At 41.6% G+C, this 18,463-nt stretch overlaps 3 protein-coding genes across 6 annotated transcripts; 2 read left to right on the top strand and 1 right to left on the bottom strand.

Annotated features, from left to right (window-relative positions):
* The first annotated feature begins 90 nt into the window (after positions 1-90).
* Positions 91-9,228, top strand: retreg3 (reticulophagy regulator family member 3). 3 transcript variants are annotated; one of them, XM_046416458.1, is made up of 10 exons: positions 91-240; positions 485-760; positions 2,640-2,746; positions 3,160-3,190; positions 3,296-3,422; positions 3,644-3,728; positions 4,855-4,992; positions 5,092-5,171; positions 6,660-6,792; positions 6,882-9,228. In XM_046416458.1, the coding sequence occupies exons 2-10, from the start codon at positions 513-515 to the stop codon at positions 7,454-7,456; spliced, it is 1,524 nt and encodes a 507-aa protein (XP_046272414.1). In that variant the 5' UTR covers positions 91-240; positions 485-512; the 3' UTR covers positions 7,457-9,228. The 3 variants fall into 3 exon arrangements, with proteins under 3 accessions (XP_046272414.1, XP_046272413.1, XP_046272416.1); XM_046416457.1 differs by lacking the exon at positions 91-240 and adding an exon at positions 248-385; XM_046416460.1 differs by lacking the exon at positions 91-240 and adding an exon at positions 832-966 and having other exon boundaries at positions 255-623.
* A 462-nt stretch (positions 9,229-9,690) lies between these two features.
* On the top strand, positions 9,691-12,029 carry LOC124074009 (PSMC3 interacting protein). The gene is made up of 8 exons (XM_046416626.1): positions 9,691-9,841; positions 10,377-10,477; positions 10,566-10,655; positions 10,772-10,883; positions 11,036-11,181; positions 11,288-11,341; positions 11,790-11,849; positions 11,958-12,029. Exons 1-8 carry the CDS (start codon positions 9,823-9,825, stop codon positions 12,012-12,014), a joined length of 639 nt encoding a protein of 212 aa, XP_046272582.1. The 5' UTR covers positions 9,691-9,822; the 3' UTR covers positions 12,015-12,029.
* A 618-nt stretch (positions 12,030-12,647) lies between these two features.
* On the bottom strand, positions 12,648-18,157 carry mlx (MAX dimerization protein MLX). 2 transcript variants are annotated; one of them, XM_046416625.1, is made up of 8 exons: positions 17,800-18,157; positions 16,624-16,660; positions 16,372-16,461; positions 15,406-15,515; positions 15,178-15,280; positions 14,626-14,725; positions 14,168-14,369; positions 12,648-14,045 (listed from the first exon to the last, which is right to left on the bottom strand). In XM_046416625.1, the coding sequence occupies exons 1-8, from the start codon at positions 17,836-17,838 to the stop codon at positions 13,989-13,991; spliced, it is 738 nt and encodes a 245-aa protein (XP_046272581.1). In that variant the 5' UTR covers positions 17,839-18,157; the 3' UTR covers positions 12,648-13,988. The 2 variants fall into 2 exon arrangements, with proteins under 2 accessions (XP_046272581.1, XP_046272580.1); XM_046416624.1 differs by having other exon boundaries at positions 16,624-16,663; positions 17,800-18,154.
* Between the last annotated feature and the right edge of the window lie 306 nt (positions 18,158-18,463).

The raw sequence follows: 18,463 nt of genomic DNA, 5'->3' as shown, positions 1-18,463 counted from the left end.
AAGACAGTAACGATCTTTTTTATTCAGAGTTATGAAGGGCTCAAGATTTCCATGGCTTGTTAATTTGTCCATGTAGTGCTCCAACGTAAACAGAGGCTGTATTCCTATTCCACCTGAACGCAGCATGACGCAGGGGCTCATGTGGATTGTGATTGGATAGCCGAGGGTTCAGAAAAACAGGTTACGCCATATTGTCAGCTTCTGAAGACAGCGCTACCTTCCCGCAAAAATGAGAAAATAGTTAAGTGTCATCTTATTTTGAAATCCTTTCTCACTGTCTATGGTAACACCGTTGCTTCTGCTGTAATCAGATGCCTGGCATTAACCGTTAAAACGGCGCAGCTGGCGTTGCTTGCTGTTAGCTTAAAATGCCACTAGCATTTCAGTAAGTCTGTTAGGCGATGTTGTGAGTGAAGCTGCTCCGTGGCGCTGTGGTGCCCCTTATCAAGTGGTTTACCTTTTCACTTAAGTCCTTGTTTTACAGGCTTACTTTACCGATTGTAGACGCTAAGATGGCACACACTAGGGCAATGGAAAACGCATCCGTGGAGGATTGCTCAGCCAAGCAAGGTTCTAGTGTCTGCTTGCGAAGTCGACCAAGCTCCAGCGAGAGAGACAGTCAGGTACGGGCTGTCAAAGCGGCGCTTCAGTCCAGGTTAGGGCCCTACGAGCCCGTCCTGACCTACCTACAGTCCGTCCTAGTCTGGGAAAGACCCTTTCAATGTGTGCTTCTCTACACTGTGGTCAACGTTGTGTTCTGGTGAGTTTCAGTTGATGTCAGTTAAACTTAGCACATTCTGATGGCAAACTTGTTTCTTTTCTTTGTTTTAGTGTTATAGCAACCTGTACTGAGACAATACAGCGACAGTTTGGTCGTCAGGGCAAAGCCAACGTGACTGCCAGCAGCTGGTGCTTTTATGTAACGCAAATGTTTCACCTGTCAGTTCAAGACAACACAGATGGCAGGCTAGTGGGACTATTTATAGACACACCCTGCACACACTTGTACCTTCACACTAAAATTGCTCCTAACTGAATCGTTTTCTTGTTCTTGAAAACAGTGTGGCTGCTTTGCCAGTTTCATTGTCGCTGTGTGTGAGTGTGAGAGGCTGTAAATTGAGGTTTGATCGATTTACAAGTCACTGAGTTGTCACGACAGGAGTAAGAGGAAATTAATTGTAAGCATTTCTGTTTGTTTATGGATTTGGTAAAGGAGATCTGTAGGGTATTAAATTGTAAAGCACATGTCAGTGGATTGCAGCACAGGTGTACCATTGCTTTAACATCATGTCAGCCTTAAACTTTGGATACAATTAAACAAGAAACACTGGGAACAAAGTCGAGAACATGTCCCCCAAAATTTGAAAGTGAAAGTAATTTTTTGCTAAATTAGGTAACCTTAAAATTTTTGTATAGTGAGAATCACCGACCTGGGACACAGATAGGGAAAGCCAGGCTGGCCAAACTGCTTGTGGACTTCATACATTCATCCTTTCTTCGGTTAGACCAGTGGGCACGTTAGGCCGCTCATCCTGTCTCCCTTTTACTCATGCTTCAGTACACACTCAGTGGTGCACGCTAGTTTCTGCCTCAAGAGATGCATTCATAGCCTACACTAATGCATGAAGCCACTGATGATGGCAGGTCACATCGAGATGCGGAGGCAATGTGGGCATACTCCCTGACAGTAGGTCACAGAGGTTGTCTTGATTTTCTTTCTGAAAGTACCAAAAAAAGGGGGGGGGGGTTGGCATGGTGGTGCAGTGGTGCACTGTCGCCTCACAGAAAGAGGGGTGCAGGTTCGAGTCCCAGTCTGGGCCCTTCTGTGTGGAGTTTGCATGTTCTCCCAGTGCCTTTCTCTAGGTACTCCGACTTCCTCCCACAGTCCCAAAAACATGCACATTAGGTTAATTGGCTACTCTGCATTGCCCCTAAGTGTGAGTGTGTGCATGTGTGTGTGGTTGTCTGTCTTTGTGCGTCAGCTCTGCAACTGACTGGCTCCAGCCCCCCCGCGACCCTGACGGATAAGCGGTATAGAAAACGGATGGATGGAAAGTACCAAAAGGAAAACAGAACTGTAGCTAATTGCCCTGCTAGCCCAAATACCAACACAACTCATTCTGCCAGCAAATTCTTTGTTAGGTTAATCTCTCAGCGCTGATTGGCAGAATCCGCTAACATTACTGTGGTCAACAAATTTTGAAGTCTTGTGATCTGAAAGTGGGGCAACATTTGGGGATTTTAACTGTTCAGGCTCGAGGAAGTGAAATCAGTTTATGTGAACATCTGAACAACACCTGTGATGTCAAAATCTAGACGCACAGCCTTCAGCATTTCACTGTTAGTGATAGTGGGAAATTTATTTATCAACACTTCACTGGTTTGTCACCCCTACATTCTATTTATATTACATTAGTGCAGTCACCTTTGACAACTAATGGGTGTAACACACCGCAGAGGTTGGACTGGCTTCCTCTTTATTTAGTTGTGGCCAAAGGAAACCGTAGATCATCAGGGTTTTGTGGTGTCATGAATTCTGTTCTAAATTGTTGCATTGTGGAAGTTTGTCTATCATTTTCTCCCAGGGCGTTAGAAGTACTGTCTGTTCACATGTTTGCTCCATTTTCCTTCCCCTCCAGGTTCTTTGCCCTGACCTCACTGCGCCTGCTGTTCCTGTTGGCTTCTGGTCTGGCTGTGCTTGTCTGTGTTGATACCTGGAGAAATAAGATCTGGCCAAAGATTAGAGGTGATAGGAGTTGCTTTTTATGGGGACTCAGAAAAACCCAGAATTTTCCATTTACGCCCCACGCTTTAATTTGTTTTCTTTCTTTGTGCCATAGGTCATTCCCCAGTTTACTGTGATTGCAACAAATGTACTTTGTCAGGGTAGATATTCCATCAGCCAATGGCCCTACACTCTTGATTTTGCAAGTGATTTGTATTACATCTGGAACAGCTAATCTGTGAACTTGTCTTGCATACAAAGTGTACAAGGTCCCAAAGATTTTATAAAGAGGGGAAGCAAGATTCAGACATTCAGCACAATTTGGACTACGTTTATATATTGTATACTCAGCATTTGTAACATTAATGTGCATTGTTGTGTAGTTGAGTTTAGTAATAGATGTTCTCTCTCTCTCTCTCTCTCTCTCTACACAGTCAGAAAAGTGGATGAATCAGAAAATGAGAGGTTTGTTACTGTAACCACCAGCCAGTATTAGGTCAAAGATAATGCCAACAGTAAGTACAAGTAGAACCCAGAGAAAGATGCTAATAATTTTCTCTCTTTGCGTAGCTGGGGTCTGGTGCAGCCTGGGGTCCTCAGTGTGCCTGAACTGTGCCACCACATGGCGGAGGCCTGGGTCAGTGTCGTAATTTTCTCATCCAGTTTGATGCAGTACAAACAACATAATCCTGGCAAGGTGAGGACCATGCACAGTATGAAAAAAATATATACTTATCACAGCATCTGATATTGGTAAGGAACGCACGCTTTTTAAATTGATCTTTTATTGTCTGCCCTATTTAATCATTTAATTGTGCAAAATCTCAAGTATTTTGTAAGTCATTTCAGTCTCAGTATTCTCAGACTCCATACTATGGTGATTATCGGTAATTACAGTGACTTCTCTCCCTGTGTCAGTTTTGCATCTTGACGTGTGCAGTGTTTGCCAGTTTCGCTATGGTTGGACGCTACATCCCTGGATTGGTGCTCTCCTACTTGGTTGGTGAGTCCCAGAGGTTTAACCACTTCTAACTACAGATGCAGGACCAAGCTGACAGGGAAACTCATTCAGACAGGTCCTATTAAAAATGCATGGGTGGTGAAACCAGATCTGCAGGGGGGCCCGGTACCAGGGCCTAGTCTGTGAGGTGATTAAAGCCGGCATGAGACACACAAGGAAGGAGTGAAGGAGGGAAAGGAGCCAGGCAGAAAGATAAGCAGGTCATACTGAGACGGAGCTAATCTCCCAGCCTGCCAAGGTCCACTCACGTTTGACGCAGTCCACAGTGGCTTGTAGTCTATTTGTTACCTCCCTGCTGCTCCCTCTGCCTCACTCTGTCTGTAGCTCCACTGACGCTCGGGCAGGCTTGTGTCTACGTACAGTGATGACAATAATTTAGAAGCTAAATCATGACTTTTTTTATCCAAATGCTCAAAGGTCAACTTCACAGTGACATTGTAATGTTCCTCAAGCCACTTTTCAGCTATTATTCAACCTTATTAATCACTAATCTTGGGTGTCCACCTTGAAACTGTGCTGATTGTATAGCTCTTCTGTGCTGTTCTGTGTTTGAAGGTGGGTGTGTGTGTGTGTGTGTGTGTGTGAGTGTGTGAAATGTTCACATTTTAGAAGTTGTAGCTTCTTCGTGTTGTATCAGAATTGTCTTTATTGGCCAATCACATGAACACACCCAAGGAATTTGACTGTTTTTGTTTCTGTCACTGAACTTACACACTAATACACACACAGCTTTATTTATCAAATGGGCTTCAGGTGGTTGTCGTTGCACCATGTGATGAAGCTCTCTATCAGTCCTCTGTGCTCCTCTGTAAACCATGACCACGGAAGTGAAGCCAGTATGTTTCTCATTGGGATCATGCATGTCAGTACTGTGGCAACTTCCATTTTGCCAAGAACTATGCTACACTTACTACCTTTTAATAAATTTCTTCACATTCATATATTAAATGAGTCAGGACAGACAGACATGCATGTAAACTGCAGCTTGACTGGTGCACAGAGGCATGCAACAACCACAGTGCTGTTATTCTAGTCCTGTCATGTGTTCATCCCCAACAAAATTCACTCTTTCTTTTATAATGGCTGGTATTCTTTTCCTCTCCTCTAGTGTTGGCTGCTCTCCTGGCCCCTCTGGGAGCCTATCACAGGGTGTTTCACCGTGTGTGCGTGAAGCTGGAGCCGGCCCTGCAGTGGCTGGACTTCAGTGTTAATGGATACATGATGTCAAAGCCCATTGATAATCAGTGTAAGTGGTACATGAGCTTTTATTCCCTCCCCCTCCTCTAATTTAAAGACCACCTCCGTTGAGTTTAGTTATGATTTGTGTTTGTGGTTCACTCTGCAGTCCTACGGAGGCCAATCCACGGTGCAGCCTCGGGTGAAGCCAGCGACAGTGAGGAGGAGTTGGCTGCTTTCTGTCCAACAGTAAGTCTGTTTAACTCTCACTAGTCAGGGCTAGTTTACTGTTTCATATCGTGCTCTCACTTAGTAGTTGTGACAACATGCCGCACATAAAGCCTTTAAATCCAAGCTTTACTTTCCCTTAGCATCAGTCAGTTAAGTGATGATGTACGTGCTTGTAGAGACATGTCTAAGCTTTTCTACTTAAAATACCATGACACACACTTCTGTCTTCTTTATGGAGTGTTTTTATCCTTTGGGAAAATGGACTTATGGGTACTTAAAGCAACTAACGTCTCAATGTGGAAAGGTAGAAGTTAAAATATATGAATAAATCCTCTTCAACCTGTATTCGATTGAATGCAGTACAAAAACAGCATATTTGAAAGTGATGATGATGAAAGTGACATATTTTGTCATTGGAGGGAACTCACTCCAACGAAATTCGTGCTCTGCATTTAACCCACCCAAGTGACGTGCACACACACACAGCAAACCCGGGGCAGTGGGCGACCGCGTGCAGCGCCCGGGGAATTATATTTAATGTTCAAACAGATAAACTTTTTTTTGCACTTCATGATGTTCCACACATCTTCAGTGGGAGACAGCAGTCCAGTCCAGTACCCACACGCTGAAGCCACCATGTTTTAACGTGTGCAGAATGTGGCCTGGCATTGTCTTTTGGAGGACGTCCCTGAAAAAGACGTCGCCTGGATGGCAGCACATGTTGCTCCCAAAATTACAAATGACTAAATTCTGGTTTTGAAATATGTGCCTGTAAAAAAACCTTTTTGTCTTTAGGCCGGAGGACACAGCATTCATGATTTCCAAAAGCAATCTGAAATGTGCACTCGCCAGACCGCAGCAACTTATCCATTTTGCATCTGTTCATCTCGGATGAGCTCAGGCCCAGTAAAGTTATATGGCTTTTGCTTTGCATGGTAGAGAATTAACTCCTTGAGTCCATCTGATTATGTGCTTTTCAGAATCATGTTGGTTTCCAGCACGGTGACACTTGAGGTGTCGAAGGTCATATGCTTTCAGTGTTGGTTTTCTGCCATGACCCTTACATGCAGAGATTTTTTGGAGCGTTAAACAACTTTTCCAAGTCTTCAATTGCCCCTATCAAAATGAGTCTGTTTGAACAGTAAATATTTTGTCTTTGTGTCACAGGGCTGCATTCAGTTGAGTACGTGTCAAAACGGGTTTGCAAATCATAGCATTCTGTTTTTATTTTCATTTTGCAAAGCATCCCAGCTTTAGATACAGCACATCTGAGCCACTTCCTGTTAAGGTTAAGAACTTCACGTGATATATTGTATCTGTCATGTGCCTGTTAGTCTGTGTGTACTGATGCCTGCAAAAGGTGTGAGAGCAAGCAGAGAGAAAGTAAAACTACATAGTCGAACAGAGAAGGTTTGTAAACTGCTTATGGCAGAGCGATAAGTTTATGAAAAGATTTTCAGAAAATGTAGAAAATATTTAACCTTTTGAATCTGCTGTTTTTCCCAGTTTGACGATGCTGTTGTTGCAAAGGAGCTGGCGCTGACTGACTCTGAGCACTCTGATGCCGAAGTGTCCTACACTGAAAATGGAACTTTCAACCTATCTCGTGGCCAGACCCCACTCACAGAGGGCTCTGAGGGTGAGTACACAGGTACTGCAGATTTTTTTTTTGTTTATTTATTGGTATGGTCTTATCTTTATCTCTGTCCCTGTCTGTTTTTTGATCAGATTTTGACAGACACAGTGATGCTGAGGAGTCCTTTGCTCAAGACCTCCCAGACTTCCCCTCCATAAATCCCGATGCTACTCTGATGGATGATGACGATGACACAAGCATTGGTCTGCCAAGTCTTGGTCCGTCTGGGCTGGGTAGTCACCGGGCTTCAGTGCTGGATGTAGATACTCATCTGGACTCGGACCAGGAGGATCTGGATGCAGAACTTTCTCTCAGTGGAATGCCACCTGCCTCTGATTTGGCTGGTGACTTGGCCGGAGTCATCGCCAGCAACATGATCCAGGCAGCGCTGATGGGGGCGATGCAGCCTCGGCCCCCTGCTACTCAGCGCAGAGAAGGTTCTTCAAGGGCCGCAGCCCACCGAAGCTACCGCAAGCAGTCCAGCTCCGAGCTGGACACAGACTTGGACGGAGAGGACTTTGAAATGCTGGATCAGGCTGAACTGAACCAGATGGATCCCCTTGGAGGAGGAGGAGGAGGAGGAGGAGGAGGATTAGGAGGAGGGGGTACTAGACAGGGAGAGAGCCAGGGGTCTAACTTCTTGTCTAGCCTGCTGGGCAAACCATAGTAAGGTGTGTGTGTGTGCACACGAGTGTCTGTATGAGTTCATGGACAGTGTACGTGTTGATGAGCTGCGACTGTGTGTGTGTGTGTGTGTGTGTGTGAGAGAGAGACAGATGATTTTAGGTTCCAGCAGCCCTGTTTCTGATTGGCATCAGTTTATCACTGTGAAGGATTTTATTTTTTTCTGTCTTTTCTCCATCCTTTGAATTAAAGAATTTCCCTTCGGGGATAAATAAAGGAATTCTGAAACCCCAACCATCCAGAAAACCTTTACTTTGTAGGCTGAGCAATAGGAAATGCAACAACAACAAAAATAAACTACATTCAAACATTGAATCAACCAGCATTATTGAGCCTTGTTACTGTCTTGTAACTTTATGCACTCAAAAGTTACAAGGGTACTTGTTAGTGAATATAAATTAATAAAAACAGCAGTGCCCATAAAATCTTTTCTACATGGAGGTCTACACATACAGGGCTATTCAACATGGGACCAAATATGACATTCCTGTCAGTTGAGCTGAGCCATGTTGCTTTTAGAATGACATTGATGTTGAAGTTCTTTTAGTCATTGGAATGATCTTTTGTTCTACCGCTTTTGGTCAAAGGAAGAGCACTTCATGTTGCCGGTGATGTTATTGCTCTGCTGTCCTTTCAAGTAATGCGGCTGAGAGCTGTTAGAAGATGATTTGTTTAATGTTACAGAGATTTGATGAACATTTTCTTGTCAGCGGGTGTGGATTTTGACAGCGATTCCCTTTTATGATTAAGTTGAATAGTATTTGGATACATGTTTTCAGTTGTTTCTCTGCATGGTTTTCTTTTACTTTTTTCTTTTCATTTTCTGCTGTCTAACATATGAAGACATTTTCATGCATTCTTTGGAATTCATTCTCTTTAAAGATTGTCACTTTTCAGTCTTAAATTCTGGACCTGGAAGAACACTTGATGTTATGTTTGTTGTTCATTGTTATTATGATCTTGTGCTCCAGGTTTGCTTTTCTTCAGAAGTTCAGAATGATTTCAATTTTCTTGCGCTTTAATACAGTTCGATAACATATTGTGTCCGTGTTTAATACCTTGAATGAGGCCCCAGCTTTGTGTGTTTTACTTTTTCAAAAGTAATATTTAAACAGAGTTCTTTATCTTTTGTATTCATTAAATATTCTTTAATTCATGGAGCTTTTTCTACGTTAATTAGCAAACATGTTTACATGAAAATTTGTTATCAAAACTTTTCCTTACATCCTTTTTTTGAAAGTGTTAGTATGTAAAGGTGTAACGTGGCTTTAGCGTGCTGGTCAATCTGATTTCATTTTGGACAAACTGTGTCCAACCATGTTAAAACCTCACAGCAGAAAAGGCACTTATAACTTAAATGAGCCTCAGTTTAGATTTATTGAAATCCAATTATCAAAAAGTCTAAAAATGCTGAGTTTTTTAATAGAGGAAAATGAGATGAAAATCATAGCCACAAAAGATTTAGCACAATAGAAAAAAAAAAAACCTGCTGGATTCACATTCATGGAGATGAAGTAGAAAAAAATGTGCACTGACAGGAAATTGCTGGGATTTTGAGGCTATTAAAAGAGAGGACAGGAAGTTAGTCTCAGCTGTCTGGAGACCTCAATTCACCATGAAGAGTCAGTTCCTCAGTGTGAGTGATCTGTCTTCAGTTTGACAGTGTAATGTGCATATTAGTGTATTTTCTTCTCTGTAACTGGTTTTGATATATTTTGATGTGAAAATCATATTGAATAAAATGTTTACGTATAAGTTTGTCTTGGGTGTTATTTTATGTGTTGGGAAGTGAAAGGTGTGCAGTAATCAGAAGTCTCTGATTTAAGACAAAAATTTAAGAAAGTCTTTAAAGGCAATTTATTCTTCTCAGGGCAGACTGAACATGCAACACTTTCAAATATTTATTTTTTTTAAATTTCCAACATAAACTAAATGTATATACTATTATTTATCAACATGGTTTAGCCCGGGACCCTGTATTAACTCTCTGAGAGCAGTCAAAATGACAGACCTCTCACTTAGCTATGCGCTCCTATCTCGTATTTTATTTAAAAAAAAAACAAAGCAACAACATAAAAAACGCTAGCCAAAGTTATACACAACGGTTGCTTATTTCCGGGCAAATTATTATACCTCTGTTACGATTTGTTAATATGCAGAGGTAAACTGTTCTTGAGAGATAGTTAACAGAGAAAACCTCATGTATGAAGGTTGTCCACAACCTATCGAAGAGCAGCGGAGATAACCTACTGGTGTGGTGCATCTCAACTAATAAACGATCTCTTCGATGACGCACATTCCGCGCGAAACTCGGTTTGGGTAGCGTAAGTTTAAGTGGACAATTTCAGAATGAGCAAAAAAGAAAACGGTAAGAGTTTAGCTTTATGTCATGATGTTTTTTACTTCATCAAGACAGCTGGCGTATCTCTGATCTCTGATACCGAGCGTTAGATACCACAGATTATAAATAAGAACGTTTAGAGGCTAGCTAAGAAGCTACCAGCTAACGTTAGCCACATAGCCTACAAACATAGTCAACATGATAAGCTAGCGGACCACAAAGATGCCAGACACTTTAATGTGACAGTACTCGAAAAACGTTTCATTGTTCTAAAACACTGCAACTGTGTGATCACATTTTGTTACATAGAATATAACTTCGTTGTTCACCTGTGAAGTTACTGAACTAACACTAACGTTACCTAACATACACAGACATAACACGTACTGTGTCCACTGAAACGTTACCATAGTAGGGGCCAGGGCACCATTAATTACCGCAACAATGTAGCTGTAATTCCAAGCTACGTTTGGGGTGTATTGGTTATGATGTTAAATGCAAGTACCACTTAAGAGTGTTTGTATCAGATCACATGATCAGATTCCCTTGTTGTCACCTGTAGGCGCGACACTCATTCTGGCCTATCTGAATGAGAAGAACCGGCCCTACAGTGCTCAGGATGTCTTTTCCAACTTACAAAAGCAGCATGGTTTGGGCAAAACGGTGAGAATAACACGTATCCACGAGAGGCAGTGGTGTGTGTGTGTTTGTGTATCCTGCAGTTAATAATTGCGCATTTATCATACTCTAGGCAGTTGTCAAAGCCGTGGAGCTGCTGGCGATAGAGGGGAAAATAAAGGAGAAAACATATGGAAAGCAAAAGATTTATTTTGCCGATCAGGTTAGTCTGTTCCTCTGAAATGTTGTGTTGCTGACTGTGGAAAGTAGTCCCTGAAGGTAACGTGCACAGTCTTTAATGTTTCAGGTGAATCTGTTATGTGCTAATCTCTGCCTCAGGCTCAGTTCAAAGACGTGAAGGATGCAGACCTGAAGGCTATGGACTGTCAGATCACAGAGCTCAGTGCTGAGGTGCAGTCCCTCACCCAGAGCTGCAGACAGCTAGAGGCAGGTGGGGTACACAACATAGACATATTTGAACTTTGCACTGTTTCCTGCTGGTTGTTAATGTTTTGCATCACACTCCTCTAGACTGAAGGGACTGTGTTTCTATTGTACTGCATTTCTTTGAAAGGGCATGTTGTGTGTAATCTCTGCTGACAGAGCTGAAAGAGCTCAACAGCTCCCTGACAACGGAGGAAACGGTTTTAGAGATCCAAGAGCTGAAAGCAGAGTGTGCTGGGTCCCGAGCACGTCTGGAAAAGATAAAGTCAGCCACAAATCACGTCACACCGGAAGAGAAAGAGAAGGTTAGGAAGATGCATTTCTGAGGTTATTTATGCATATTATGTATATGTTGTTATTATTATTATTATTTATTTTTTTTACATTTCTCATGATATTTTTGATTTACAGGTTTACAAAGAGCGGGATGTATATGTGAAGGAGTGGAAAAAGAGGAAGAGATTGGTAATGTTTATAGACCAAGTGGCTGTTTAAAAGATCAGTCAATTTAGCAGAAAATTAATGAATTAATTCTACAGGTTTTGGAATAATCAAAGATTAATCAGTAAAATAATTGTTCAGCCAGTTGTATTTATATGCAAAACCATTTACTGTTTACTTAAAATAATAGCTGTTTGGGGAACTAAATGTATATTTTGAATACACATTTTAAAAAATTGCCTATTGCAGCTGTGTCTCATATTTTAAATATTCAGTATTAGTAAATACTAAACAAAAATGTTCTTCCCGTCAGCACTGGTGTTATAGTCAATAAATGGAAAGGAAGAAAGAATCAGAATTCCTTTATTTATCCCCGAGGGGAAATTCTTAACAGAAAGCGTTAAATGTGTTCTTTGGAATAGAAAGAAGTCAGCTGAAATTCTTAAACTTTGTTGTGCTTTGTTTCCCTCAGGCTACAGACATGATCAATGCAATCCTGGAAGGGTATCCAAGGAGCAAAAAGGAGTTCCTGGTGAGTGAAGAAAGCTCATGTTGTGGAGGAGGCTCACTTTTCGGTATCACCTGTGCATGTTGTGCTCCACAGCACTACTGAATAAATAACGTGGCGTTGCCTTCACAGGATGAAGCCGGAGTGGAGACCGATGAGGACTGTAAGGTGGTTCTCCCAAGCAGTTGAAAAGAACAAGAAAGGGAAAAAAAAAATGCTCGTTCAGCTACTTTGTCAATGTGAGTGTGTGCAGTGCTGAGCTGAGACTGTGGATTATACAACAGAGCAGCCTGGGCCGCTGCACATTATTTATAGGCTTTTCTGTTGAACAGATTCCTCCTAAAGTTTTTTTTTTCCCAAAGTATGTTGGAAAAAAAAAAGCTGTCATTTGTGAAAGACTGTGTCACGTTAGATGCCTCTGAGGGACGCCCGTCATGTTGTTTTCCATTTTTAAAGCCCTAAAACCAATCCTGACCCTGTGATGAAAATGTCAGTGAAGCATTCATTATAGCTTTGAGAGCTGTACTTTCTTTGTTGTTCTTATTACATGTTCAAGTGGAGCTTTTTTGTTTTGAAAACTGTATATATATAAAAGAATCACTGTGTTCAAAGCACAAGTATCTTTGTGACCTTTTCCCTCTCCTTCGTACTGTCGTTCACCATTGCTGCCGAGTTATTAACTGTTCATGAAAGTAATCTTTGATGCGGAGTGCTGACAGAATTTCTTCCAACCAAACTCATCTCTGTCTCAGCAACAAAACATCAGGAGATTTTAGAGGTTCATCAGCTGCAGAGCTGGGAACCACCGCTAAGCTATATTTGTCTGTTTCTGCTGTTGGCTTTCACACTTTATTTGCATTTGACTTGGGGAAATTAAACAGGACAAACATTAAGTATTTATTTTCTTTTACATAGGTTGACTCTGGGTGGTGTTATACAGTAGGTGGCTTTTAAAAAGGAAGTATTGAAACAAGATCATATTTCCCTGTAACTTTATCGAACAGATTAGCCATATGCATGAGAAAAAAATGACATAAGTCATTGCAAAAAATTTGCTTTATAACATATGTTTAAAACTCAAAGTACAAAAAAAATGAATTCAGTACAGCGGCTATACATCTCTGTACGTGGTTCTCACCAGGAACCTGATCAGAAAAGCCACTGATACATACTTTAATAAAAAAATCTTGTTGTAGAATAATCTGAAAGGTTCATCACAATCAACACTTTAACATTTTCCAAACAAACACAACACGTATAACTGCCTGTTTATAACATTTAACACGATGTGTGCTGTAGCTAAATCATGACAAAGTTTATATAAACAATCATTCATAAATCTTAGACCTTTACGCTGCCTGCATTGCACACCTTTCATTCGTCGGATTTCAGCAAATTGTCACAAGCTGCATTAAGAAAAACCTCACATTTTGTCACGCTGACAGCAGAAGAGATTCATTTTAATCAAACCTCAGTGATAAAATGCTGAAGCGTGCATATACTGAGGAGAAATGGCGGTTACCTTGCAGTAGTACAGTTGTCTGGTATGGTTCAGGAGTGGTACGGCTGACTCACATCATTTGTGCACTGAAGCTGAAACAAGACCTTTGGATCAGCATTAGACAAAGTTAAGCGTTCAGACGTAACAGAGGAGAAGACGCGGACTTGTACATGTTTCATCTCCGTTCTTTCTCTTCTCTCTGTTTCTGTTAGGTTGACAGGCTGTAGAAGCAAAACGCTCAATCTGCAAGAGGAGTCTCGGTTTTGATTTATCTCAACGTGGGCTTAAGTTACTGCAAATTCAGTGACCACATCTACTGTACCTGATGCATTTGACTTGTACATTCATTTGCACACTCATACTTGGACTTCTGAGCTCCTGTTTTTGTCACCTGAAATTCTTAGCAGAACAACAGTAAGAAAAATACAAGCGGTCAGAACAGGCTTTGACATACTCATAACACGCAACTGCTACATCAACTTTCCATCTCTGCCCATAGTGTGTGTGTGTGCTGAGGTAATGAAATCGCAGCCACGGGGTCACTGGTGAGCTGAAGTGAGTGTGAATACTGTGGTGTGGACTGAGGCTGACTGGAGTTTTTACTCCACCCTGAGAGGCCAGAGAAAGCCCAAAGTCAATATCTGTCCAGAGGTTTCACCCGATCAATAAAGCTGACTATTGAGCTGCCGGAGCACCCCGACGACAAACTCCCTCAGCGTCTAGGAAAGAAACAAGAAGAAGCCCACAAACTATGAATATGTCAACATTAACAAGGCAGCACTGATCACTTCTGTTACTGCGTCTGATCATCTGTCCACAATGTGTTGAGAATATTTCTTACCTGTGGCTTGCAGTGCTCCTCAATCCAGCTGAAAACACAGGCGGAGAGTTCTTGGAAGCTGCCCACTGAGACAGAAGTACTGAAGGACTGGAACAGGGTGTCCATGATGCTCTGAAAGACGTTGAACTTAACCTGGTCCGACACCTGATCCTCTCCTTGCTGTGGGTTGTTCTGGTGGGCCCTCACTATGTGCTCATAGTTCCTATTAGGAAAGACATTCACCATTTACTGGCATTACAAAATATACAATTTAGTCAATGGCCATGTCCGCTTAAGGAAAACGATGAGGAAACTATTCACTGTTTCCTTATACTATAGTGTGTCTCGATACTATACTGTGTATAGTGTGACTCGAGAGTTTAAAATCCATCTCGATCCAGAGTCTGCCAACAAGTGGGGAAAAAGTAGGTGAAAAAAAAAAAAAGCTTGGCTAAGAAATTTGAGAACCATAATCTCACGTTTTCATGATCTTCAGTGCCATCACTTCTTTTCTTAGCACTGAAACTTCCTCCTCTTGCTTCTTCTTTTCTTTGTGAAGAAAATGGATGTAGTCAATTGCTGCAAAAAGGAAACACGCAAATGCTTAAGTCAGGCATTTCTTCCTTCCAAGCAGATTTAAGGCTTCCATTTTCCCCAGAGGTGTGGTCCCTTCACAACCATCTCCCATGTATCATAGCGCTGCCACTTCCTCTGTTTCCCTTTGTAAAGGACAACCGGCGAGTGTACAGATGTCTGCATGCTGTGATATTTTTATCTCTTTCTTTCTATCGGTGAACTAAGTGAATAAACCTGTGGACTTGCCCGTCCAGTCACCACAGGACTCTATGGAAAAACTACTAGATAATAATGGCAGTGCTGAAAGTTAGACTGAAGACTCTGACCTTTACTGACTTGCTCCTGTTTACTAACTTGCCTCGATAGAGACAGTGATATTTCACGTGGCGCATTATGAGCTCCTACTCCAAATACATACATCAGTATCTTGGGTGACCTTTAACACCACATCTTACTTTTCTGCAGTACTGTAGCCTTGCTGATCTTCTGTGCTCCAACTGCAAATTCAGACTGCTGCTGGCACGTTGGTACTATGGACTGGAGGTCATCGTAGCCTTTCTACAGTTAGGAAAAAAAGAAGTCATTAATAACCTCCAAATGAAAATGTAAAAATATACAACTTTTCAAAAGGTGTGCGATTTATCTTCGGTAAGTAAGAAACCTGCAATCGTTAATAACCTTACCTTGATAGCATCTCTACGCTTCTGCTCAGCCTGCGTGTGTGCTTGTCTCCGTCGATCTTTATACGAATCCTTATACGATGTCTCGTGTCTGTAGTCGCTGTCTTCATCATCTATTCAAAAATATATCAATACTCGGATTAAGAAACAGTCCTCTGAACCATGACTGTGAGCAGCAGGAATGCTGACAAATACATAATGCACTATTTTGTTATTAAACTTCTAGGAAACATAATGAGCATTTGGCACATTTTAGTTTACAAGGCTGGTCTATTAGATTATTTAGTTTATAGATTCAAAATGTCAAACTCCGACATGAGTCTTGTGTCTGTGTCCACCTCCCCAATCACAGAAATTAGCCTATGCTGTACATTTTTCATCTCAGCAGGATCCAGAGAAACTGATTCATGCTTCAACCAAACCCTATCGCTGACAGCTTTAAACTGGCCTACACAAGACATTATTCAGCAGAGCAAACTCAAGAAAAACCCTGCTGACAGAGTCTGAACAAAAACGAATCAGGCTGATCACAGCTCTGCATCCACTGCATTTTATTAAACAAAAATCAAACAGGATAGACTCCTCTGACTGGTTTAAAAAGCACTCTAATAATTACTGTCCTATTATATCCTGTTAAGAAATACAACATGTGATCTGAGCAGCACTCAGGTTTTTCCTTTTAACAAAAGCAAGAAGCAAAATAAAAGAAAGCAGCCTCTGTCTCAGTTTAACACTGAGCTTTTAATATGAAAGAAGTGAGACATAAATAAATCCTATTATTATTTGAAATGCAATATTTCAATATTTCACAGAATTTAGAGTACAAGTATGTGAATGACGGGGGAATATGTCAGTTAAAGCAAGGCACAGTCAGCGAAACAAACATTCACATCACAATCTATCCCACATCACAATTTGTCCCTTAAAACCACCAGCAATGTCAGCTCCCCTCTGTTACAAATACAATACCTGTATTTGGTACCGAAGAGGCACTTGTTGAGCCGATGCTGTTGGCCCTGGACACAACTGTACCCTTTCTAGCAGTTTCGGTAAAGAAACCTAGAGAGCAAGAGAGCTGACATCAAATATCTTTCACTGCAAGACCAGAAATAGATTGACGTGCTAATCTTAGAGAGCAGAAACACAAGGTCACCATCACATAGACTGAAAACATCAAATGACATGAAAAACAACGGGATATGAACAAACTTGAATACTCACAAGGGTCAAAGCCACTGTCACTGAAAGCACCGTCTGTCTGCTGAGCCATCACCAGACAACACAAAATGGAAAACGGAGAAAATAAAGGCTTAGAGGCTGGAATAACAAGGGGAAAATTGTCCTGCCCAAAATACACTGACAAAAGACCAATAGCTGGCCTGCCTGATAGACGGTCTTAACCCCCCACTGAGCATTGCCCTGATTTGTCCAATTCCAATATGCAGGAGGGTAAAGACCTGCACCAATTTACTTCTTCAATCACAGATCCACTTTAGATCTGGGGCACCACGACAATGGTTCTTTAATTTGTGGTTCTCAAAGCTCGGTCAATTTTCTTCCGGTGATCCCAGCGCACAAAACACTTAAACGCGTTCAATTTCAACACTAAAGCCTGCTGGAAGTTTCCAGTGTGGGACAGTGATTATTCTAACCAAAGGTTTCACCTTCTCTCTACCTACAGCAGAATCACATTAACATAGTATTCCCTGAGTAGACCTAACAATAGAAAAGGTTGCCCTAACATAAGGAAAAATTAAGACATAATTTTAAAAGTACGTTTATTTACCGACTACAACTGAGTGGAGAATCAGTAGTTTTCCACGCTGGCAGTTGAAATTATTATCAGATGCGACGCATAGACAATGATTAAGTTATACGCCGCCCAGAGGAAAGTACCTCTGCCAAAGGAAAAGTGGACCAAGTAATTTCCTGGTGACAAAAAGCCAATCTGCTATGCTAGATCAGCGTTTCCCGCAGGTACATTTATATGTGGTGGGGCTGCAAATAGCAAAGCAGTAAATGGTCCACTTACTGCACCATTCTGGCAGCTTCAGTGAATCTGCACTTCATTTTCACGTTGAAACAAATTAAACAAAAAGAGAGAGATATAAAAACAGTGCTATTTTAAATGGGTGCAGATTTATGTTAACTAAAAATGAATTCTAAAAGAGAAATACGAATTGTCCGGTCGGGACGTTTTGTTTACTTTACTAGCGTTAGCAAACGTCACCTAGCTAACGTTAGCTGTCGAGCTAACAAAGCCCTACTTCCCCATAGCGTTAGAACAATTTCAAATTTTAGACAAAACGCTGTCTGCCACTTATCAATGATGTCACATGGCAGACGTGCCGATCAATTTAGCAGAAAAGTTGAGGTTTACTAACATCAGTTACTTACTTTCCAGTGGTCCTCTGGCGACGTAGTCGGGTCCGTCATTTTGGAATGCAAAATAACTACTACCTCTGCTGCCTTCGCGTGCTCCACGTAAATTTCTTCGTCGACAAAAGTTGCAGAAAACTGAAGTCGCTAATAAGGACTTCTCGCCCACACAGCTTTATCGGGAAACCTTTGATTATTCGCATACCCTTGAATCAATGTTTTACATCCATGGTATAATCACTGCCACTCGGGAAACTAATTTGTGTGCGTGAGCCTATTAAAAGCTTCGTTATGGAAAACCCGACGGTAAAAGCTAGCATCGGTGTAATTCTAACCTTTTTTGCTACAGGATCGATAAATAACCACTTAACTAATTTTCAAGCGTCTTGAATTGAGCTCTGTGCTCCAACGTCGGAGATCATGGCGCAATTTCCGATGAGATCGCGAATGCAGCAACTACACATTCAATAATTGGCTTCAAACACAAGGGGGCGCTGTAGGACAATCCTCTTTACCTTGTCAATTAGGGCTTCACCTGACTGCCATATCAATCTGGCCTCTTGTGGAATGAAAGGACCGAGACTAGTGTAACTCTAGGGTCGTGGAGCAGTACAAATGGCTCCAGTGTAGTGAAAGTGGAGTCATGGAAAAGTTAGAGAAAGTTTGATTTGCTTGCGAGTTC

This window comes from Scatophagus argus, chromosome 16 (genome assembly GCF_020382885.2).
Source record: "Scatophagus argus isolate fScaArg1 chromosome 16, fScaArg1.pri, whole genome shotgun sequence".
NCBI lineage: Eukaryota > Metazoa > Chordata > Actinopteri > Scatophagidae > Scatophagus > Scatophagus argus.
Note: the sequence above shows the minus strand (reverse complement) of the source record. Positions and strands in the feature narration are given on the sequence as shown.